Here is a 19,735-nt window from a genome sequence, read left to right as displayed (position 1 = left end):
CTGGACACACAAGCAGACCAGCTGATTCATTCATTCATTTTCTTTCGGCTTAGTCACTTTATTCATCAGGGGTCGCCACAGCGGAATGAACCACCAACTTATCCAGATTATGTTTTACACAGCGGATGCCCTTCCAGCTGCAACCCAGTTCAGGGAAACACCCATACACTCTCACATTCACACTCATACACTACGGCCAATTTAGTTAATCCAATTCACCTTTTGCGCGTGTGTTTGGACTGTGGGAGAAACCGGAGCACCCAGAGGAAACCCACACCAACACGGGGAGAACATGCAAACTCCACACAGAAATGCCAACTGGCCCAGCCGGGACTCAAACCAGCGAGCTTCTTGCTGTGAGATGACAGTGCTAACCACTGAGCCACCGTGCCGCCTGGTCCAGTTGAGTATCTAACATATCTGGGAACTCTTCCAGACAGCTTTTCTTTTGGGAAAAATTTTAGGCTATGAATACTTGCTTACAGGGAAAAATGCCCAAGAAGTCAAAGGACAGAGTAAATATGCTCCAGACAAGTCCACTCAGCTGCGTCTTCTGCATTCTCACACACACCATCTTAACCTTTATTAGAGAAGATAAATGATAGAAAATGTGTTAATTATTATTAAAGCCCCAGTGAACTGTTGAGACTTTTATATCAGTATGTTGAAATACTTCCAATCTTAAACCAATCCATACTTAACAATACTGCCTACAACTATGTGTACACCTATTCATTGTCTTCTACGTATTGCTATCAACATTGCCAATTGTGCATTGTCTTGTTCTTTATTTGTGAGTATGTTGTTGTATTTTGCAGTGTCTGTATGTTGCACTGTCTGGAGCCAGCATTCAAGCTTTTCACTCATCATAGTACATGTGCTGCTGATGATGTGACAATAAAAGTGATTTGATTTGAACTGAAATGGAGTAGTAGGGGGCGGGGCTTTCTTCTTGTGCTTCATTCCCTGGTAGCAAACTAACGGTAAGAGGGGCATGGCTTAGATTAATGTGGCTGAAGCGTCAGTCTGACATCATCAGAGGAGGACCGCCCACTCCAAATGCAGAAGCGGATACTCAGACTTTGATTGAAGATTACCAAAACAAACTTTTTTTTTTTTCAGTGGATTAACTTGGTCATTAAGCATTAACAGTGTGTGCGAGCTAAATAAACATTGTACATTTTGAGGGCTTTAATGTTAATTAGTATGTGATTTGTAGGCATATCAGAGTCTATTTCTGATCACATCATGTTTGTTTCCCTCAGCTATAAGCCCATTGTGGACTATATCGACACACAGTTTGAAAACTACCTGCAGGAAGAGCTGAAAATCAAGCGTTCTCTCTTCAACTACCACGACACCAGAATCCACATCTGCCTCTACTTCATCGCTCCGACGGGACACTCGCTCAAATCCCTGGATTTAGTCACTATGAAGAAGCTGGACAGCAAGGTGGGTGTGTGCTTTATGTAAGGAATAACTGATGATGGGCTTGAGATCTTGGCTAGATGTTGAATTTTGGTTAGTTAATGCCACAACCTAAAAGCAACTAAATATCAACGTCAGCAGACATCAGTATTAGACGTTAAATTGACGTTGGTTTGAGATGTTGACTAGATGTTGAACTTTGGTTAGCTAGTGCCACAACCAAATATCAACGTCAGATGACATGGCTATTAGACGTTAAATTGACGTTGGTTTAAGATGTTGACTAGATGTTGAACTTTGGTTAGTTAATGCCACAACCTAAAACAAACCAAATATCAATTTCAGCTGACATCAGTATTAAACGATAAATTGACATTGGTTTGAGATGTTGACTAGATGTTGAACTTTAGTTAGCTAGTGCCACAACCAAATATCAACGTCAGATGACATGGCTATTAGACGTTAAATTGACGTTGGTTTGAGATGTTGACTAGATGTTGAACTTTGGTTAGTTAATGCCACAACCTAAAACAAACCAAATATCAACGTCAGCAGACATCAGTATTAGACGTTAAATTGACGTTGGTTTGAGACGTTGACTAGATGTTGAATTTTGGTTAGCTAATGCCACAACCAAATATCAACGTCAGATGACATGGCTATTAGACGTTGAATTGACGTTGGCTAAATGTTGAATTTTGGTTAGTTAATGACACAACCTAAAACCAACCAAATATCAACATCAGTTGACATCAGTATTATGCTGTGTTCACACCAGACGCGGCAAACACAGATGAATCGTGCTATTCGTGCGTAAATAGACACGTGAACATTTTCAGATTACCCCCTTCATTCGCGCGTCAATCTGCTTCATTCGTGCATCAAATTCACTTCACAATAGATGCGGATTTGCGTCATAGGCAGGGCTTCTGTCTGCCCGGTGACTGTAGCTTCGTTGCTAAATGGCTAACGTGGATTTTATTAAAAGAATAGCTGTGTTTATGTGCTTTTATGAAGGCTGAAAAACTGCGTCGATGCATTTGAAGCTGTGTCTGGGTCCACTAGATCCATTCAGAGGTGCACCCAGCTCTGTAAGTTAATTAACTCCTCCAGAAACTGCACCTGGATGATGGAGGCTTTAGCGGTGCTTCCGACTGAGCCGAGCCCAGTTTGATGAACTGTTGTCCGGTGTCGACGGGAGGATTTAAAGCCAGGGCTGTAAATGGGTAATTAATTTGTATTTAACAAAGACTTTTTATATTTTGATATTGTTAGATTTCAGATTTCTTTTGCCGCAAACATCATCAATGAGCATCTTCTGGTGATAATTGTGTGTGTGAGTGTGTACAGGACGTCATTATAGCTGCACTGATGTGTGTATTGATAATCCTCAAACGTGTGGAAAATATAGGACAGTGGGCAGGGGCTTTTATCTGCCCGCCGGTGGAAAAAAGGAGCCGATCAATTTGTCATTTCATCAGAGAATAAGCCAGAGGTGAGCTGGGGGGGTTGTGTTTTTCACAGATGCTCCATAATGGTGTGCCTCAGGGTCGCGTGAACACAAATACACATCAAACTTGAGAAAGGTTTTGGGTTTTATTTGCCCTGCTGATAGGTTTACTGGTGTCAATTGGATTTTGTAAGCATGTGTGGTTTGTAAAAAGACTTCTAATCACAGGAAGACACTGAGCTCGCTTTGAACTTTGCCACTAGATTGGTAACTTTCATAACACTCTGGTTCACCTTGGACTAAAAACTTCCATTTTTAATTTTTAAAACTTACAGCTTCAACAGAATGGTCCGAAAATTGGTGAATGTGTTGTAAACATACAGAAATTGAGGTTTGGATTCGAGCAGGCAAAGTGGTCGTAAAGAAAATAGTCACACTTGTTACCTTTCGGTCAAAAGTGACCAAGCCATAGGAAATGAATGGGAAGTTTACAAAAACACAAAATATTTGAGATTATTTGTGTTTACATTCTACAAATCAGCAATAATACTAAAAAAAGTATACTGCAGTGAAGGGGTGGGCCTCTTCAACTAAAAGAGTGGGATATTGACGCACACACACACACATACACATCTATAAACACTGTATCTGTAATACAGAGCAAAGTTATGAGTGTAAATTACAATCAAAAACTCACAGGAAATAGAATGCAGGAAAAACACTTCAAGTCACTATTTCTAACAAATATCTTGGCACAAAATAGTGTTTAAGATTGTTTAAATATATATTAAACTCTTCCATCAAATAACAATAATTAATAGTCTGAATACATCTAATGGAATTAACAAGCAGCTCTATAGGGAGTTATGCAGGCATCCTGGTAGTTACACTATGTAATTACACATTTTTATAAGCAGAAGGCGCTAATCTGCCTCTTCAAATTTGGGTCTTGAGTCTTTATTCTTACTAGAAATACTGCATTAATTAAAATATAAATACATTTCATTGTTTTTAATGATAAAAATGGATATAAGTTACTGCTTAAATATAATTTTTCTTAGCAAAATTCGCTCAAAATGCTAAGAAAGAAAGATAAAATATTATTAAATGCAAATAAATTTGAATGATTATCCTGAACGAAAAAAAAAAAGTGTTACGTTACAGGTCTTTGGTCACTTCTGACCAGAAATTGAAAGAAACCAGCATTTTTACAGTGTAATACGCACATGAATACTCATTTATTAATGTCAATTAGATGAGTAAATATTAAATAGCTTTAGTTTATTTTGATATATTATTCATGTAATTACTGCAGCTTACTGAAGGTTAAAGATACAGTAACATTCATAATTAACACATAAATAAATACTCATAAATCAATGTCAAAATATGAAATGTAATGTAATTTTGAGCACAGTTTTGACTACAGGGTTTACAGTTTTCCGCACTGAATATAATGTTAGAGTTCATTAAGTTAGTCAGATTCAGTGAAAATTGTGTTTAGAGCTTTTCAAAATGACCAAACTAGTGTGATCATACTGTAATATTTTAGCTTTTGCTCTGTTAACATTAAGTTTGACATCTGCGGACTGTTTGTTTGAGTGTTTTTAAGGGTCATGTTGATGTATTTCAGCTGTTTCGTTTCTTTTTTTTTGTCTCTGGGGCCAGTGAAAGGGCAGCTAGATAAAGGAACTATAAAGATGAAATAGTCATACTTGCAGCACTCAAATATTGCTGATGGAATCAACAAGGGAAAACACTTCATGCAAAACAGGTTTTAATTAGTTCATTTCGTTTGGTTTTTAGGCTGCTATGTCGTATCATCGTTCAGGCTAGTGGAAATTAAATATTGAAAGTACAAATTGAATGTTTGTTTATTATGATTACTAGTATAACGATAGTGTGATAACAATATTTCTCACGATATAAGGATATATGTTCTTTTTCTAGTGTTTCTAGTATTTCTTTTTCATATAATGATATTAAAATAAACAGGTAAAAGCTATTATTCAATAATTTTCCTTTGGCTTAGTCTCTTATTTATCAGTGGTCAACACAGCGGAATGAACCACCAACTATTCCAGCATGTGTTTTACAAAGCGGATGCCCTTCCAGCCACAACCCAGTACTGGGAAACACCCATACACTCTCACATTTACACACACACACACACACACATACACTATGGCCAGTTTTGTTTATTGGTGTTCCCCACATTGATTCTGCACACGCTAAGTGGAGCGAAAGTGGACACTCTGGGGTTTTGGGTGCATGTTTGAACAGACATATACATAATAATAATAATAATAATAATATCTAAACATGTCGATCTTGCTGGGTTTTCTTTTACACACAGCAAATTTTGTCTTAAATGTGCATAAAAATGCTTTCATTATAGATTTGTGCAGTTTTAAAGGCACACCTCTGTTGTTTAATGTAATCAAATGAAAAATCTAAATGAGGGATTCGTTTGCTGCATGCTCTTTAATCAGAATGTTTAAGTTATACAGTGAAGAAAAAGTTAATGAGAATTGATAACTTGATTCAATTTCTTTATAATAGCTATTAATTAAATAAGCTAAACTGTTTAATTTATTTGCAGCTTTTTCTAATGTTTTCTATTTATTCTATCCTTTCTAAATAATAATAATAAAAAATATATATTACTGACCGTTTCGACTCATGAACAGATTTAGTCATTTTTTGGGGGGGTGGGGTTGGGGGTCAATGCCTTATTTTCACTTCCCAATGTTGGCAGATATGAAACCCAACATTATTAACAGTGTAAACGTTTTGTTATTGTTTAAACTTAAGTTTAACCCCCTCATGCATGCTGTTGTTGTTGCTGCATCTTTAATATTTCATCATTAACATCTTTTAATATTTTATCCATTTCACCGACTGAATGTAAAGAAAAGGGCCAAACTTAGGGACAGTGCAAGAAAAATCTACGGCTGTTTGCAAGTCAAGTGTAGAGACTGAGGAAAATTGGGCTGATAATGATGATATTAGTGTTCATGTATAAGCTGAAGGGTATTTTGGGCTCAAGTTCACACCTACGCTCGCAGGAAGACCTACCCACAGCATATTCCATGCGTTTATGCACTGTTGAAAGTGGTGGGGAATCTATTTTCATGATTGTGAATGCAAAACCTAAACATGCTACACTGTATGTGTTTTAGAGATTTATTGATTTTTTATTTATCGTCAGGTGAACATCATACCCATTATCGCCAAAGCTGACACGATTTCCAAGAGCGAGTTGCACAAGTTCAAGATCAAGATCATGAGCGAGCTGGTCAGCAACGGTGTTCAGATCTACCAGTTTCCCACGGACGATGAAGCCGTCACAGAAATCAACTCCTCTATGAACGTGAGTATTTCTTATCATGAGCGTAACCCTGAAAATTTAATTCATTTTCGGATGTTAGTGTGTATCTAACACACTAACTTAGTGTAACTTTTTCTCTGTTTTACTCAGCACTGGTAATTTGTTTCATTTATTTAATATATATTACTTAGCCACAGAAGTGGTGTTAGTGAGACCAGCTGGGGCTGCTAACGCCCCAGTACAGTGAAGGGGACACTATACTGCTCAGTTAATTTTTTTAATATTTGCTAAATTATCTTTAACAGAGCAAGGAAATGTTCACAGTATGTCTGATAATATTTTTTCTTCTGGAGAAAGTCTTATTTGTTTTATTTCGGCTAGAATAAAAGCAGTTTAAATTTTTTTTTTAACCATTTTAAGGTCATTATTATTAACCCTTTAAGCAATTTTTTTTCGATAGTCTACTGAACAAACCATCATTTTACAATAACTTGCCTAATTACCCTAACCTGCCTAGTTAACCTAATTAACCTAGTTAAGTCTCAGCAATTGTTATAAATGTTGGATTAACCTACGAGTTCAAAAAAAGTTGAATTGATCTGCGGGTCACATTTGTTCTGAACCGTGAATTGTGATCCTTTACACCCCTAGTGTATGTGTATATATATATATATATATATATATATATATATATATATATATATATATATATATATATATATATATATATATATATATATATATATATATATATATATATATATATATATATATATATACACTAGTCTCTTTGTTTTGTTTGTTTGTTAAACCTCGCGAAAACGGAAATGCTTGAAGTTTCTGCCATCCCGACTCTACACCATAACTTTTCAATCCAGATGGACGGAGCAACCATCACTGCATCCAAAATGGTAAAAAGCCTTGGAGTAACAATTGATGACCAACTGAACTTCTCTGACCACATTTCTAGAACTGCTCGATCTTGCAGATTCGCACTCTACAACATCAGAAAGGTCCGACCCTTCCTATCTGAACATACAGCTAAACTCATTGTTCAAGCTCTTGTTCTCTCCAAACTGGACTATTGCAACTCTCTGCTAGCCGGGCTTCCAGCTAACTCTATCAAACCTCTTCAGCTGCTTCAGAACGCAGCAGCACGAGTGGTCTTTGATGAACCCAAAAGAGCACATGTCACTCCGCTACTCACTTGTTTGCACTGGCTGCCAGTTGCTGCTCGCATCAAATTCAAAGCTCTGATGTTTGCTTACAAAGTGACCTCTGGCTTTGCTCCTTCGTATCTGCTCTCACTTCTGCAGATGTATGTGCCCTCCAGAAACTTGCGTTCTGTGAATGAACGTCGCCTCGTTGTTCCATCCCAAAGAGGGAAGAAATCACTTTCCCGAACTCTCACATTCAATCTGCCCAGTTGGTGGAATGAACTCCCTAACTACATCAGAACAGCAGAGTCACTTGCTGTCTTCAAGAAACGACTAAAAACGCAACTGTTTAGTCTCCACTTTCCTTCCTAATCTTAGCTGCCTCTCTGGCTATACCACTAACTGTGCCCTCTCTCTCTCTCTCTCTCTCTCTCTCTCTCTAATGCTAATGCTTAGCTTCTTAGACTTTACACACCTGAAACTTGTCTATAACACTTACTCACTGCTGCTCTTATAGTTGTGTAAACTGCTTCCTTGTCCTCATTTGTAAGTCGCTTTGGATGAAAGCGTCTGCTAAATGACTGCATGTAAATGTAAAAGAAAAATTGGTTCATCCAAATTCACATAATATCCTTTCTGTCCCAAATTCACATAATATCCTTTCTGTCCCAAATCACAGTATGTTGAAATAAATATTCCAAAGTTTCTCATATACTCTTATTTCCAGGAAAAAGAAATTGTAATTGCTTGTGTACTCTGACCACTTATATTGCACACAGTACATTACAATTTAGACGTGAGTTTGATTTGAACTATAAAAAACAGGTAAGAAGTGTAAACAAACTACAAACATGCTCGATACTGATGGTAAAGATTACTGAATGATTGTTCATGTATATCTAACCTTAAGGAAAATATTTAAATTGCATTTTCTGTGTTATATTTCACCTGCAACTACATGTGAACTTATATAAAGATGTGTTTGGTTGTAACTTCTGAATGCATAATTATGCAAACACCTGGAGAGATTTCTCAGCGTGAAAGACCCGCCAATGGCAGATTATCCTGCTGCTGCATATTAAATATGAAAGAAATGTAGGTGATGTGACAAAATGATTGACGGCACATGCAACTAAGCAACAGGATGGTCTATTTATGAGGAAATAGTTTGTCCTAAAGCTTGCATCCTCTTCTATTACACACTAAAAAGTATGTACTTCTAGTATTGAAGTGAATTGGGACACAACGAGTAACAATCAATGATTAACCTACTAAACGTATAGTGTAGTCCATTGAATTTGTATATTGATTATTTTTTAAATAAATTTAAAGCAAACTTTAAAGGGTTAGTTCACCCAAAAATTAAAGATCTATCATCATTTACTCAACCTCCTCTGCTTTATACTGTAACCGTTGACTTCTAAATAACTTTTCTTCCTTCTATACACTACCTGACAAAAGTCTTGTCGTTGATCCCAGTTGTAAGAGCAACAAATAACGTGACGTCTAGTTGATCATTTGGAAAAGTGGCATCCCAATCATCCCACATACTGCAGAAGACCTATTGGAGCTCGCATGGACCCAAGATTCTCATAGAAATCAGTCAAGTTTGGTGAAGGAAAAATCATGGTTTGGGGTTACATTCAGTATGGGGGCGTGCGAGAGATCTGCAGAGTGGATGGCAACATCAACAGCCTGAGGTATCAAGACATTTGTGCTGCCCATTACATTACAAACCACAGGAGAGGGCAAATTCTCCAGCAGGATAGCGCTCCTTCTCATACTTCAGCCTCCACATCAAAGATCCTGAAAGCAAAGAAGGTCAAGGTGCTCCAGGATTGGCCAGCCCAGTCACCAGACATGAATAGTATTAAGCATGTCTGGGGTAAGATGGAGGAGGCATTGAAGATGAACACAAAGAATCTTGATGAACTCTGGGAGTCCTGCAGGAACGCTTTCTTTGCCATTCCAGATGACTTTATTAATCAGTGATTTGAGTCATTGCAGAGATGTATGGATGCAGTCCTCCAAGCTCATGATGGAGTCAGACACAATATTCATTCTGTTTCCACTGCAGCATGACCACATATTCTATACTGGACATTATTGAAGGTTCAGTGACCAGACTTTAGTCTAAGGAAAGTCAGACCTTACTGTCCTAATTAAATCATTAAATCAATACATAAAAAAACATCTAATTTTATTTAAATTAACAAGATCTGTTATTTACTTTGAATTAAAATAGTGTATATGAAGTAATGAAAACCAGGTAGTGTCTGTTTGAGTAATTAGTGTTTTAATTAAAGCATTCATGTGTTGGATTGTCTTTCTTGTAGGCCCATCTGCCGTTTGCTGTGGTGGGCAGTGTTGAAGAGGTGAAGGTGGGCAATAAGACGGTGAGGGCCAGGCAGTACCCATGGGGTGTCGTTCAAGGTAAGCTGGAGCTGAAAATAAAGGGCTCTATTATAACAATCTAAAGCGCGTGGCGCAAAAGCATTAAGGGCGTGTCAGAATCCACTTTTGCTATTTTAAGGACAGAAAAATCCGCTGTGTGCCCCGGCGCATGGTCTAACAGGGTTGAGCTTATTCTCTTAATGAGTTCTGGGTGTGTTTTGAGAATAAACCAATCAGAGTTTCATCTCCCATTCCCTTTAAGAGTCAGTTGCGTCGCACCATGGCGCATTTGCGGACTTTGTAATTGTAAAATCTGAACTTGGCGAGAAAATGGTTAAACAGACCATCTGCAGAGCGAGGATAAAGATTGAGCCTCCTCCATTCAGCCTTTACTTTCACTTTCTCTCTTTCGTGGAAAAGGAAACGCGTTGGACGCTCTCACTGAAGACATCCATTAGCCTACATAATTAATTTCATTTGTTAAGCACAAAGAGTTTTCTTTCAAAACTATTTTTAAATTCAGTTCTAATTTCCAGCAAACGAATAAATGAACAATAATAACGAAAAACTGAGTTATATCTAAAGCCATTTTGGGGCATAGGACGTATGCCCCAATACCTGACAGGTGGACAAATCTAAGCATGTTTTTAATAAAACAAATATAAATATGCATATAATAAATAATAATAATTACATTATACAAAAACAAGTAGTCGTGAATAAACTGAAATAAGCCCCCCGAGGTCAAGAAGGCATGTGTAAGGGAGGCGCACAACTAATGCGCTCTGCGCTGGACTTTAGACCTGCTTTCAGTTGGCCTATTAAACAGTCTATTTTAGTTCCTCAAAATAGCAACACGCCAACCAGAATACCCATGAGTCCACAAAGTGGTGCGAATGGATTTGCTATTTAAACAACGTGGCGGAAAATGCAAAAATTAAGATTGCGTTGGTCTGAAAATGGCAACACGTCATTTGATGAAACACATCTTGCACCTTATTGTGCCGGGTGTATGATAGGGCCCAAAGAGTGTTTGGCTCTCTTAGTGTATATTTACAGGACTTTTATTTTTGTTTGTTTTGTGGACTGTTGGGGATGCTTTCATCCACTCTAGGGTGATTTTGAGGCTTAATTTGGCCACAGCTTTCAGCACATGGACTGATTTTTGGTGACCAGTCTTATTTTGACACATATTTTGACACATATGTTTTCACTATTCACTCTGGGCAAATTGACTACCCTTTTGTTATGTTCAGGGCTTTTTTTACCCCATTGACTTTCATTAAAACAAAGTTTTTTAATCGCAAAGCCATGACAGCATATAATCATGCATTCTTGATTGTTGCTGGTTTTCCCTGTTGGGAAGAGGTACAATTTGTCATTTTTGCTGTCGATCATCAGATTCATCATTATTATTTTTTTCCGAGCTGTAAGAATTTCATGCCGGTGTCTGTCAGACACACTGGGACTTTTATTTGAATTAATTATTTTTTTAATTTAATTTTATTTTATTTTTTATTTATTTATTTATTTGTTTGTTTGTTTGTTTATTCATTTATTTTATTTTATTATTTTATTTTATTATTTTATTTTATCTGTAATGAATGAAAATAACATGCTGGTGTCCTGTCAAACACACTGGGACTTTTATTTTAGCTTTTTTTTTTGCCATGTATTTTATTTTATTTATTAATTTATTTTATTTAAAATTTGTACATTTAATTTATTTATTTATTTACTTTTTTGCCCTTTTTTATTTCATATTATATATACACTGTTGAGTTTAAGCAGATCTGCAATGAATAAGAATATCCGGCGTCTATCAGACACACTGGCACACTGGGACTCTTATTTGACCCCTGCTCTTGATTCTCCTTAAGCTTCTCCCTGTGGATCCTGCTGCTTGAGGCGTATTTTTACTACGCCTTTCATGTGAAAACAATCCCATCAATCAAAGCGGAGATAAATGCCACTCTGGACGAGAGCTAATTACTGTGTTTTCTCAGATGAGAGAGAGAGAGAGAGAGAGGGTTTGCTCTGCACAGATAAGGTCACGTCATTAGCAGTGACTGTGTTTCTGTTTAATTAAATGTGCTTCATCAAAGAGACGAGAGCAGAACAGCAGCCGGCTTTAGGAAAGTCTTGTTATTTTTGTAGCGTACATTTAAAATATAATAAAAAGCAAATGAAGTTAAATGTTTTCCAGAATTAACAGCTTTGAGCATAACATCATTATAATTATTAGCCCTCCTAAATTATTACCCCCCCTGTATATTTTCCCCAATTTCTGATTAAAGGAGAGAAGATTTACATAATAGGAGAGGAGATAAACATAATAGTTTTAGTGAGTGGATGTTGATCTGTGTTCGTGTGTGTTTGCAGTGGAGAATGAGAGTCACTGTGACTTCGTGAAGCTGAGGGAGATGTTGATCCGGGTGAACATGGAGGATCTGAGAGAGCAGACTCACGCCAGACACTACGAGCTCTACAGGCGCTGTAAACTGGAGGAAATGGGCTTCAAAGACACCGACCCTGACAGCCAGCCCTTCAGGTGAATGATAAACTCCTTACACACTGCCTGAGATACTCACTGTCAGAACAGGAAGAGCTTACAATGCATTTCCGCAACTAGAGCTTTGCTAAAAAGATTGAGAAATCTGCATCGATTTTCAAAACGCATTGATATACTCTCTTGAATCAATTCTGGGGGGATGGGGGTGTTAAGCGATTTATTTTGGTTGGTTAGGTGTTGTCAAGTATGTAGGTGAAATTACACCTACAGGGGTTAGACAAACTGAAACACTGTCCAATTTAGTGTTGAAGGTTTCATGGCTGAATTTGAGCTGCCTGGCGGCCAATCTTCATTGATTGCACACTCCATCAGTACAAGCAGAGTGTAAAGGTTTATTTAGTAGAGTAATAGCACAGTTTTGCTTAAAATATTGCAGTGCACACCACATTATAGGTGACATATCAGAGTTCAAAAGTGGAAAAATTATTGGTGTTTACCAAGTGTCTATGACCAAGACAGCAAGTCTTTGTGATTATCAAGAGCTGCAGTATCCAGATTAATGTCAGCAAACCACCAAGAAGAAGAAGCACATCCAACAGGAGTAGCTGTGGACGCTAGAGGAAGCTGTCTGAAAGGGATGTCCAGGTGTGAACCCCGGATGTATCCAAAAAACATAAAACCACAGCTGACCAACTCACTGCAGAATTAAATGTGCATCTCAACTCTCCGGTTTCCCCCAAAACTGTTAGTCTGGAGCTCCACAGGGTCAATATACATGTCCAACAGCTATAGCCAAACCTTTGGTCACTCGTGCCAATGCCAGACGCTGGTTTCAATGATGCCAGGAGTGAAAATCTTAGGCTGTGGATAATGTGCAACATGTGTTGTTCTCTAATAAGTCCACCTTCACTGTGTTTCCCACATCCGGGAGAGTTATGGTGTGGAGAAGCCCCAAAGAAGCATACTATTCAGATTGTTGATTCCCAGAGTGAAGCATGCGTGGATCAGTAATGAGCTGCAATATCATGGCATTTCCTAGGCCCAATACTTGTGCTAGATGAGCGTGTCTTTGCGAAGGACTACCCAACCATTCTGGAGGACCATTTGCACCCTATGGGTCAAACATTGCATCTTGAAGGTGGCGTCGTGTATCAAGATGATAATGCACCAATACACAGCAATACTGGTGATGGAGTGGTTTCATGAACGTGAAGTTGAACATCTCCCATGGCCTGCACAGTCACCCGATATACATATTATTGAGCCAGTTGGGGTGTTTTGGTGGAGCGAATCAGGAAATGTTTTCCTCCACCAGCATCACATAATGACCTGAACACTATTCTGCAAGACATTCTTCTGCACCAATTTCAATGCATTTCTTTGCTCACACTTCTGTCTGTCTGTCAGTTTTCTCAGTTTACAAGTTTTATTTATGGAGGAAATACAAAAGCGCTGCAGTGTTTGGGTGCTCTGCGCTTGTCTGAGGAAATTACTCTACCGTTATTACGTAAATGTCCATATTCCATACAAAGCGAAGCTGATTGGTTAGTTCTAGTCACATGACTCGCAGTGTGCTTGCAGCATTCTGAACAGTTGAGATGTTTTTGCGCCTGGAAAAATGCAAAAAGACACAATATGTGAACATCCCTTTGATTTATGGATGAACTATCTTTTTAAAACCTTCATAAAATGTGCATCTTAATAAAAATGTGTTTAATAATGTTACGTGTGTTTGCTAAAGTCTGCAGGAAACGTATGAAGCCAAGAGGAAGGAGTTTCTCGGAGACCTCCAGAAGAAGGAGGAGGAGATGAGGCAGATGTTCGTCAATAAAGTGAAGGAGACGGAGGCCGAGCTGAAGGAGAAGGAGAGAGAGGTCAGTCCTGCATCTTCAGCGTACGATTTCTATAGACCATTTTGAGGGATGTAAACAAAAGCAATGGTCCCGACTTATTTCCTGTTTTACGTTTTTAAGTTCTATAGCTTCCGAGAATCCAAAAAGAGCCACATATTGATGATGTTATGACCGCTGTTTTATGATTAATATGATTGAATCGCGTCTTGTTGCAGGAATAAAATAGTTTGATAAAAAGCAGGAAATGTTCATGGGCCAATGACATCACCACATTGAAATGGTCTATACCAGGGATGGGCAAACTTGATCCTGGAGGGCCGGTGTCCCTGCATAGTTTTGCTCCAACCCTAATCAAACACACCTGCTTGTAGCTTTCTGGTGATCTTAAAGACACTAATTAGGGTGTTCAGGTGTGTTTGATTAGTGTTGGAGCAAAACTCTGCAGGGACACCGGCCCTCGAGGATCGAGTTTGCCCATGCCTGGTCTATACTCAGAGCACTTTGATGGATGTCTTCAAAAAAATTATTTCAAGAATTTTAAGTTATTTATCAAAAATTTTACAGAAAAATCATATTTAATGTTTTAAAGGGGAGGTATTATGCAAAAATCACTTTTATAAGGGGTTTAAACACAGATGTGTGTCAGCAGTGTGTGAATATAACCTGCTTCTATTGGTAAAAAATGAATGCATTCAATTTTTTATAATCACACTTGATGAAAGCAGTCTGCAGAAACACGTTGATTAACATTCTCCCTTTGTACGTGTCATCAGAGGCAGATAGCTCCTCCCACTAGTGACCATCTCTTCCTCATTTGCATAAAAGCCCTGTTTTGGTGCCTGCCGCTTTAAATTCAAATGAGATTGTGCTGTTTTCAAAAGAGGGCGGAGCTACAAATGTGTCAGCATAGTGGCAGATCCAAAAACCAGACTAAATTTTATGCTAATGAGAGAGAGATGGTCACTAGTGGGCGGGGCTTTCCCCCTCTGTTGAGATGTACAAAGGGAGAATGTCAATCAAAGTGTTTCTGCAGGCTGTTTTATCAAGTCTGATTATAAACAATAAAATTTAATACATTTTTACCATTACAAGCTGGTTATATTCACACACTGCTGCCACACAACTGTTTAAATCCTTCATAAAAGTGATTTTTGCATAATAGGTCCCCTTTAAACTCTTTTTAACAGCCATCAACAGAATATCTATTAAATATTTATCACTGTTTAACCATTCCTGAGGTACACTTCCAAATAAATGTAATTGTTCTATTAAAGGGTATGGCAGATTTGAAGATATTTTGTAAGCCATTCTTTATTTGTTATTAATAACAGAGCAGTCCAAAAATATGTGCATTTGCATTTTGGTTTCCACATTTTATCCAAATGACCAGCATGGTGTGATTTCTGGGAAGATGTGATAGAAATACCACATTAAACTCTTCCAACCAATCCTCCTCCGTTTCTGTGAGCATTTGCACTGATTCCTCCATATGATTGTCCATTCCTCTTCTGCTATACCTTTCTCTCCTTCTTTCTCCCACTTAGTTTTAATACAAATCGTCAAGTGTGTATGTACACTGCAAAAATGCCTTTCTATTGCTTTTCTAAATGTTATATTTCTATTATTTATGCAAAAATAATCTTGATTTTTAGATTTGATGTCAGATTATTTTGCTTACCCCATTTGCAGATTATTTAGCTTGTTTTAAGGAACAACTCACTTCATTTTGGCATATTATTTCTTAGAACAAGATAATAATTTTTCTTAATTTAAGAATTTTTTGATATTTGTACTAGAAACAAGACTAAAAATCAAAGTACAATATATAAGAGTATAAAATGTGTGAATGCAAGTGTATGGGTGTTTCCCAGTACTGGGTTGCGGCTGGAAGGCCATCCGCTACGTAAAACATATGCTGGAGTAGTTGGCGGTTCATTCCGCTGTGGTGACCTCTGATAAATAAGGGACTAAGCTGAGTGAATGGTTGCAAACAATTTATATGAGCTGAGTTTAAGAGAGTTACGGTGTGGAGAAGCCCCAACGAAGCGTACCATCCAGACTGTTGATTCCCAGAGTGAAGCATGCGTGGATCAGTAATGGGCTGCAATATCATGGCATTTCCTAGGCCCAATACTTGTGCTAGATGAGCACGTCTTTGCGAAGGACTACCCAACCATTCTGGAGGACCATTTACACCCTATGGGTCAAACAGTGAATGAATTAATGGTTGCAAACAATTTATATGAGCTGAGTTTAAGCAAACTAATTAAATTTAAATAATGTTCGCCTTCATTTGTTTGTTTATATTCAGGTCAAATAAATTGTTTGCAGTACATATTGTTGCGGTCATATAAATGAAGTAAATCCAATGAATCATTTATTTTCAGTGTTGGTTTGTCCGGTGTAATTATGATGTCCATGACAAATAAATCAATTAATATCTGTAATCTGCTCAGTTACATGAGAAGTTCGAGCAGCTGAAGCGAATGCACCAGGAGGAGAAGAGGAAAGTGGAGGAGAAGAGACGCGAGCTGGAGGAGGAGATGAACGCTTTCAATAGGAGGAAAGTGGCCGCCGAGACCCTCTCGCTCTCACAGCCCCTCAAGAAGGACAAGGACAAGAAAAAGTGAGTGCGCTCGTCTTCTCATTCATCTTTTTATTCAATGCAAAATGTATTAATTCTATTGTTTATAACCAGACTTGACTAAAGCAGTCTGCAGAAACACTTTGATTGACATTCTCCCTTTGTATGTGTCAGGGGAAGCCCCGCCCACTAGTGACTATCTCTCTCTCTCATTAGCATAGGATGTTAGTCTTGTTTTTGAATCTGCCACTATGCTGACACACAGGCATTTGTAGCTCCGCCCTTTTTTGGAAAGAGCACAATCTCATTTGAATTTAAAGCGACAGTCACCAAAACGCCACAATTAGGATCAAAGCCTACAACGGACAGTTATAAAACATTATTTGTGTGGTATTTTAAGCTGAAACTTCACATACATCTTGTAAAAAAGGGCATAATAGGACCCCTTTAATTTATAAGCCACACAAAATCTACTGTTTAACTTCAGTAGTGTTAAGGAATCAATAGTTCTGATTTTCAATTTGCAATAAATAAAATTATTAGTAATTCTGAGTGAAAAATGCAGTAATTCTGCTTCAAATGACAATATTTTTGTTTGAAGAAATGATATTATATAATATCGGAGATTTTTTTAAGTGGTGACAAACGATTAATCGCGTCCAAGATAAAAGTTTGTATTTACATAATATATACATGTGTACTGTGTTTATTTATGTTTCTGCATAGATACACACACATATTGTACATTAAACACAAAAGCATTCACAAGAAATATATTTACATATTTATATTTATACATTTTTAGTATTATACATGTATGTATATATAAATAGAAACTAACATTGTATATAATATAGTCATATTTTGTTTTTTCAAAGGAAGATCAGATTCATCACTCATATTTCATATTTCTCTTTCTAATCCGTGCATCATAAACTCTGTTTCTAAATCTAAATAAGCATGATTAATGCAGTATATGATTGTGTGGGTTTTTTTATATGATTTGGGTCATTTTAATGAGAAAAATCAAGGTTTACATTCTAAGCTGCTTTAAAAATACTGGTTTCTGACTAGACCAGAATCTATATTACATCTTATTAGGGATTTATTACCAATGATATCAAATATCTGAGTTGTTTTTAGATTTAAAGCACATGCCTTTTCATTCCACAATCATGAGAATATATATAATTCCCCAGAACTACTTTGGAAGCACTAAAAATCCTGCTCCTGCTAGCTGCTTTATTGATAGTGACTGATATTTTTACACAAATATTAGTCTTTAGTACAATAATCCCTACTGAAAAAAACAGCTTAAACCAGTCTAGGCTGGTTGGCTGGTTTTAGCTGGTCAACCAGCCTGGTTTTAGAGGGGTTTTGGCCTCTTCCAGGCTGGTGTCCAGCCATTTCCAGCCTAGTCTTAGCTGGTCAGGCTGGAAAATGACCAGCTAAAACCAGCTTGACCAGCCTGGATTAAGCTGGACATAGCTGGTTTTGACTGTGCTCCCTGCCTGGCCAGGCTGGTCAATCTGGTTTTAGCCGGTCATCTCCCAGCCTGACCAGCTAAGACCAGGACCAAACCCCCTCTAAAACCAGCCTGGTTGACCAGCTAAAACCAGCCAACCAGCCTAGGCTGGTTTAGGCTGTTTTTTCAGTAGGGATATCATATAATTACTGCCTCGCACTGGTGGAAACATAAAATCCATATCCTTAACTTTTCATGTGTAGGTTTAGATCATCTAGTTTATTAAATAGAAAAACAATAACATTTTAAGCATTCTTCACTATTAACCTGATGCTTATTACATGCATATTATTAATATATTGGCTGTTTATTAGTACATATTCTGCATGATCTTTTCTACATTTCTCCCCAATACATAAACCCATTTACTACATTAACAAGCAAAATGTTAGGAGTTTATTAAGCTGAAGCTCATAGTTAATGGTTATTAAATGCACATTTTAGTAAAGTGTGACCAAAATCACAAATGTAAATCATTTTTGGTAGATGTGTGTACTGTTGTTGATTGAAGAGTGCAAATGTGTATACTGTAAACGATATGATTTACACAACAAAGAGAATAACCCAGAGCTTTTGATTACATTAGCATCACATTCAGCTTAATACTTATAAAATATTGATATTTATATTAAACCGCTGAAATATAAAACCTCGCTTCTTTTTGCCACAGCATAGGTTTTGAAGTATTTTTGCTGTCACATTGTCCTGTGTTTCATGGGCGCCATCTTGTGGATACTCGCATGTTTACACGGCGTCCATTTTGTGGTTGAAATATGACGTGGTCCAGCATCTGAAAGAAAACTGATCATATTCGACTCAAAACAACTTACACTCGGTCAGAATATAAAACAAATTTTCTGATTGTGATATACTTTAAATTAACATGTAAACAAGAAATTAATAGTAAATAGTTCATTGTAAACAAGAAAAAAAAAACAGAAGACTGATCGATCATTAACCATGGTTTGTCTAGATCGTGTGTGATAGATTGTGTGTGTCTGAAACGCGTGTGGGTCTGCAGCTGGTTTATATCGCAGCTATTGGCCTTAAAGTGATAGTACACATAAAAATTTAAACTCTGTCATTGTTTACTCATCATTATAAACCTGTTTGTGTTTCTTTTTTCTGTTAAACACAAAAGAGGATATTTTGAAAAATGTTGAAAACTGGTAACCATTGACTTCTATTGTATTGTTTTGTTCATACTATGGAAGTCAATGGCTGTACTTTCCAACATTCTTCAAAATCTATTGTTTTGTGTTCAACAGAAGAAATTAATTCATTTAGAGCCGCTTGAGTGTAAGTAAATGATGAGGAAATGCGCATTTTTGAGTGAACCGCCCCTTCAGCTGCATTATAGACTTGGCGGATGCTTAAATCCTGGACAGTATGGCGAATGTGACTCAAAATTCAAGCAATAATTTTCTATCAATGTTTAGTTTTCATCCTAATGTAACCGCATGCTTGTATTCATGTATTTCTCAATGCTTTTATCATTATA

The 19,735-nt window shown here is 37.3% G+C and overlaps 1 protein-coding gene across 1 annotated transcript in view; it reads left to right on the top strand.

The window, feature by feature from the left end:
- septin8a (septin 8a) overlaps nt 1-19,735 on the top strand; it is a 37,574-nt gene that overhangs the window by 17,087 nt on the left and 752 nt on the right. Inside the window, exons 4-9 of the mRNA XM_056445703.1 lie at nt 1,266-1,452; nt 6,090-6,251; nt 9,703-9,799; nt 12,143-12,311; nt 14,014-14,146; nt 16,582-16,751. Coding sequence (XP_056301678.1) covers nt 1,266-1,452; nt 6,090-6,251; nt 9,703-9,799; nt 12,143-12,311; nt 14,014-14,146; nt 16,582-16,751 — 918 coding nt within the window. The remainder of the gene's footprint in view (nt 1-1,265; nt 1,453-6,089; nt 6,252-9,702; nt 9,800-12,142; nt 12,312-14,013; nt 14,147-16,581; nt 16,752-19,735) is intronic.

The sequence above is a fragment of the Danio aesculapii genome, chromosome 21 (assembly GCF_903798145.1).
Source record: "Danio aesculapii chromosome 21, fDanAes4.1, whole genome shotgun sequence".
Taxonomy (NCBI): Eukaryota; Metazoa; Chordata; class Actinopteri; order Cypriniformes; family Danionidae; genus Danio; species Danio aesculapii.
This window is presented reverse-complemented; position numbering and strand designations above follow the sequence as displayed.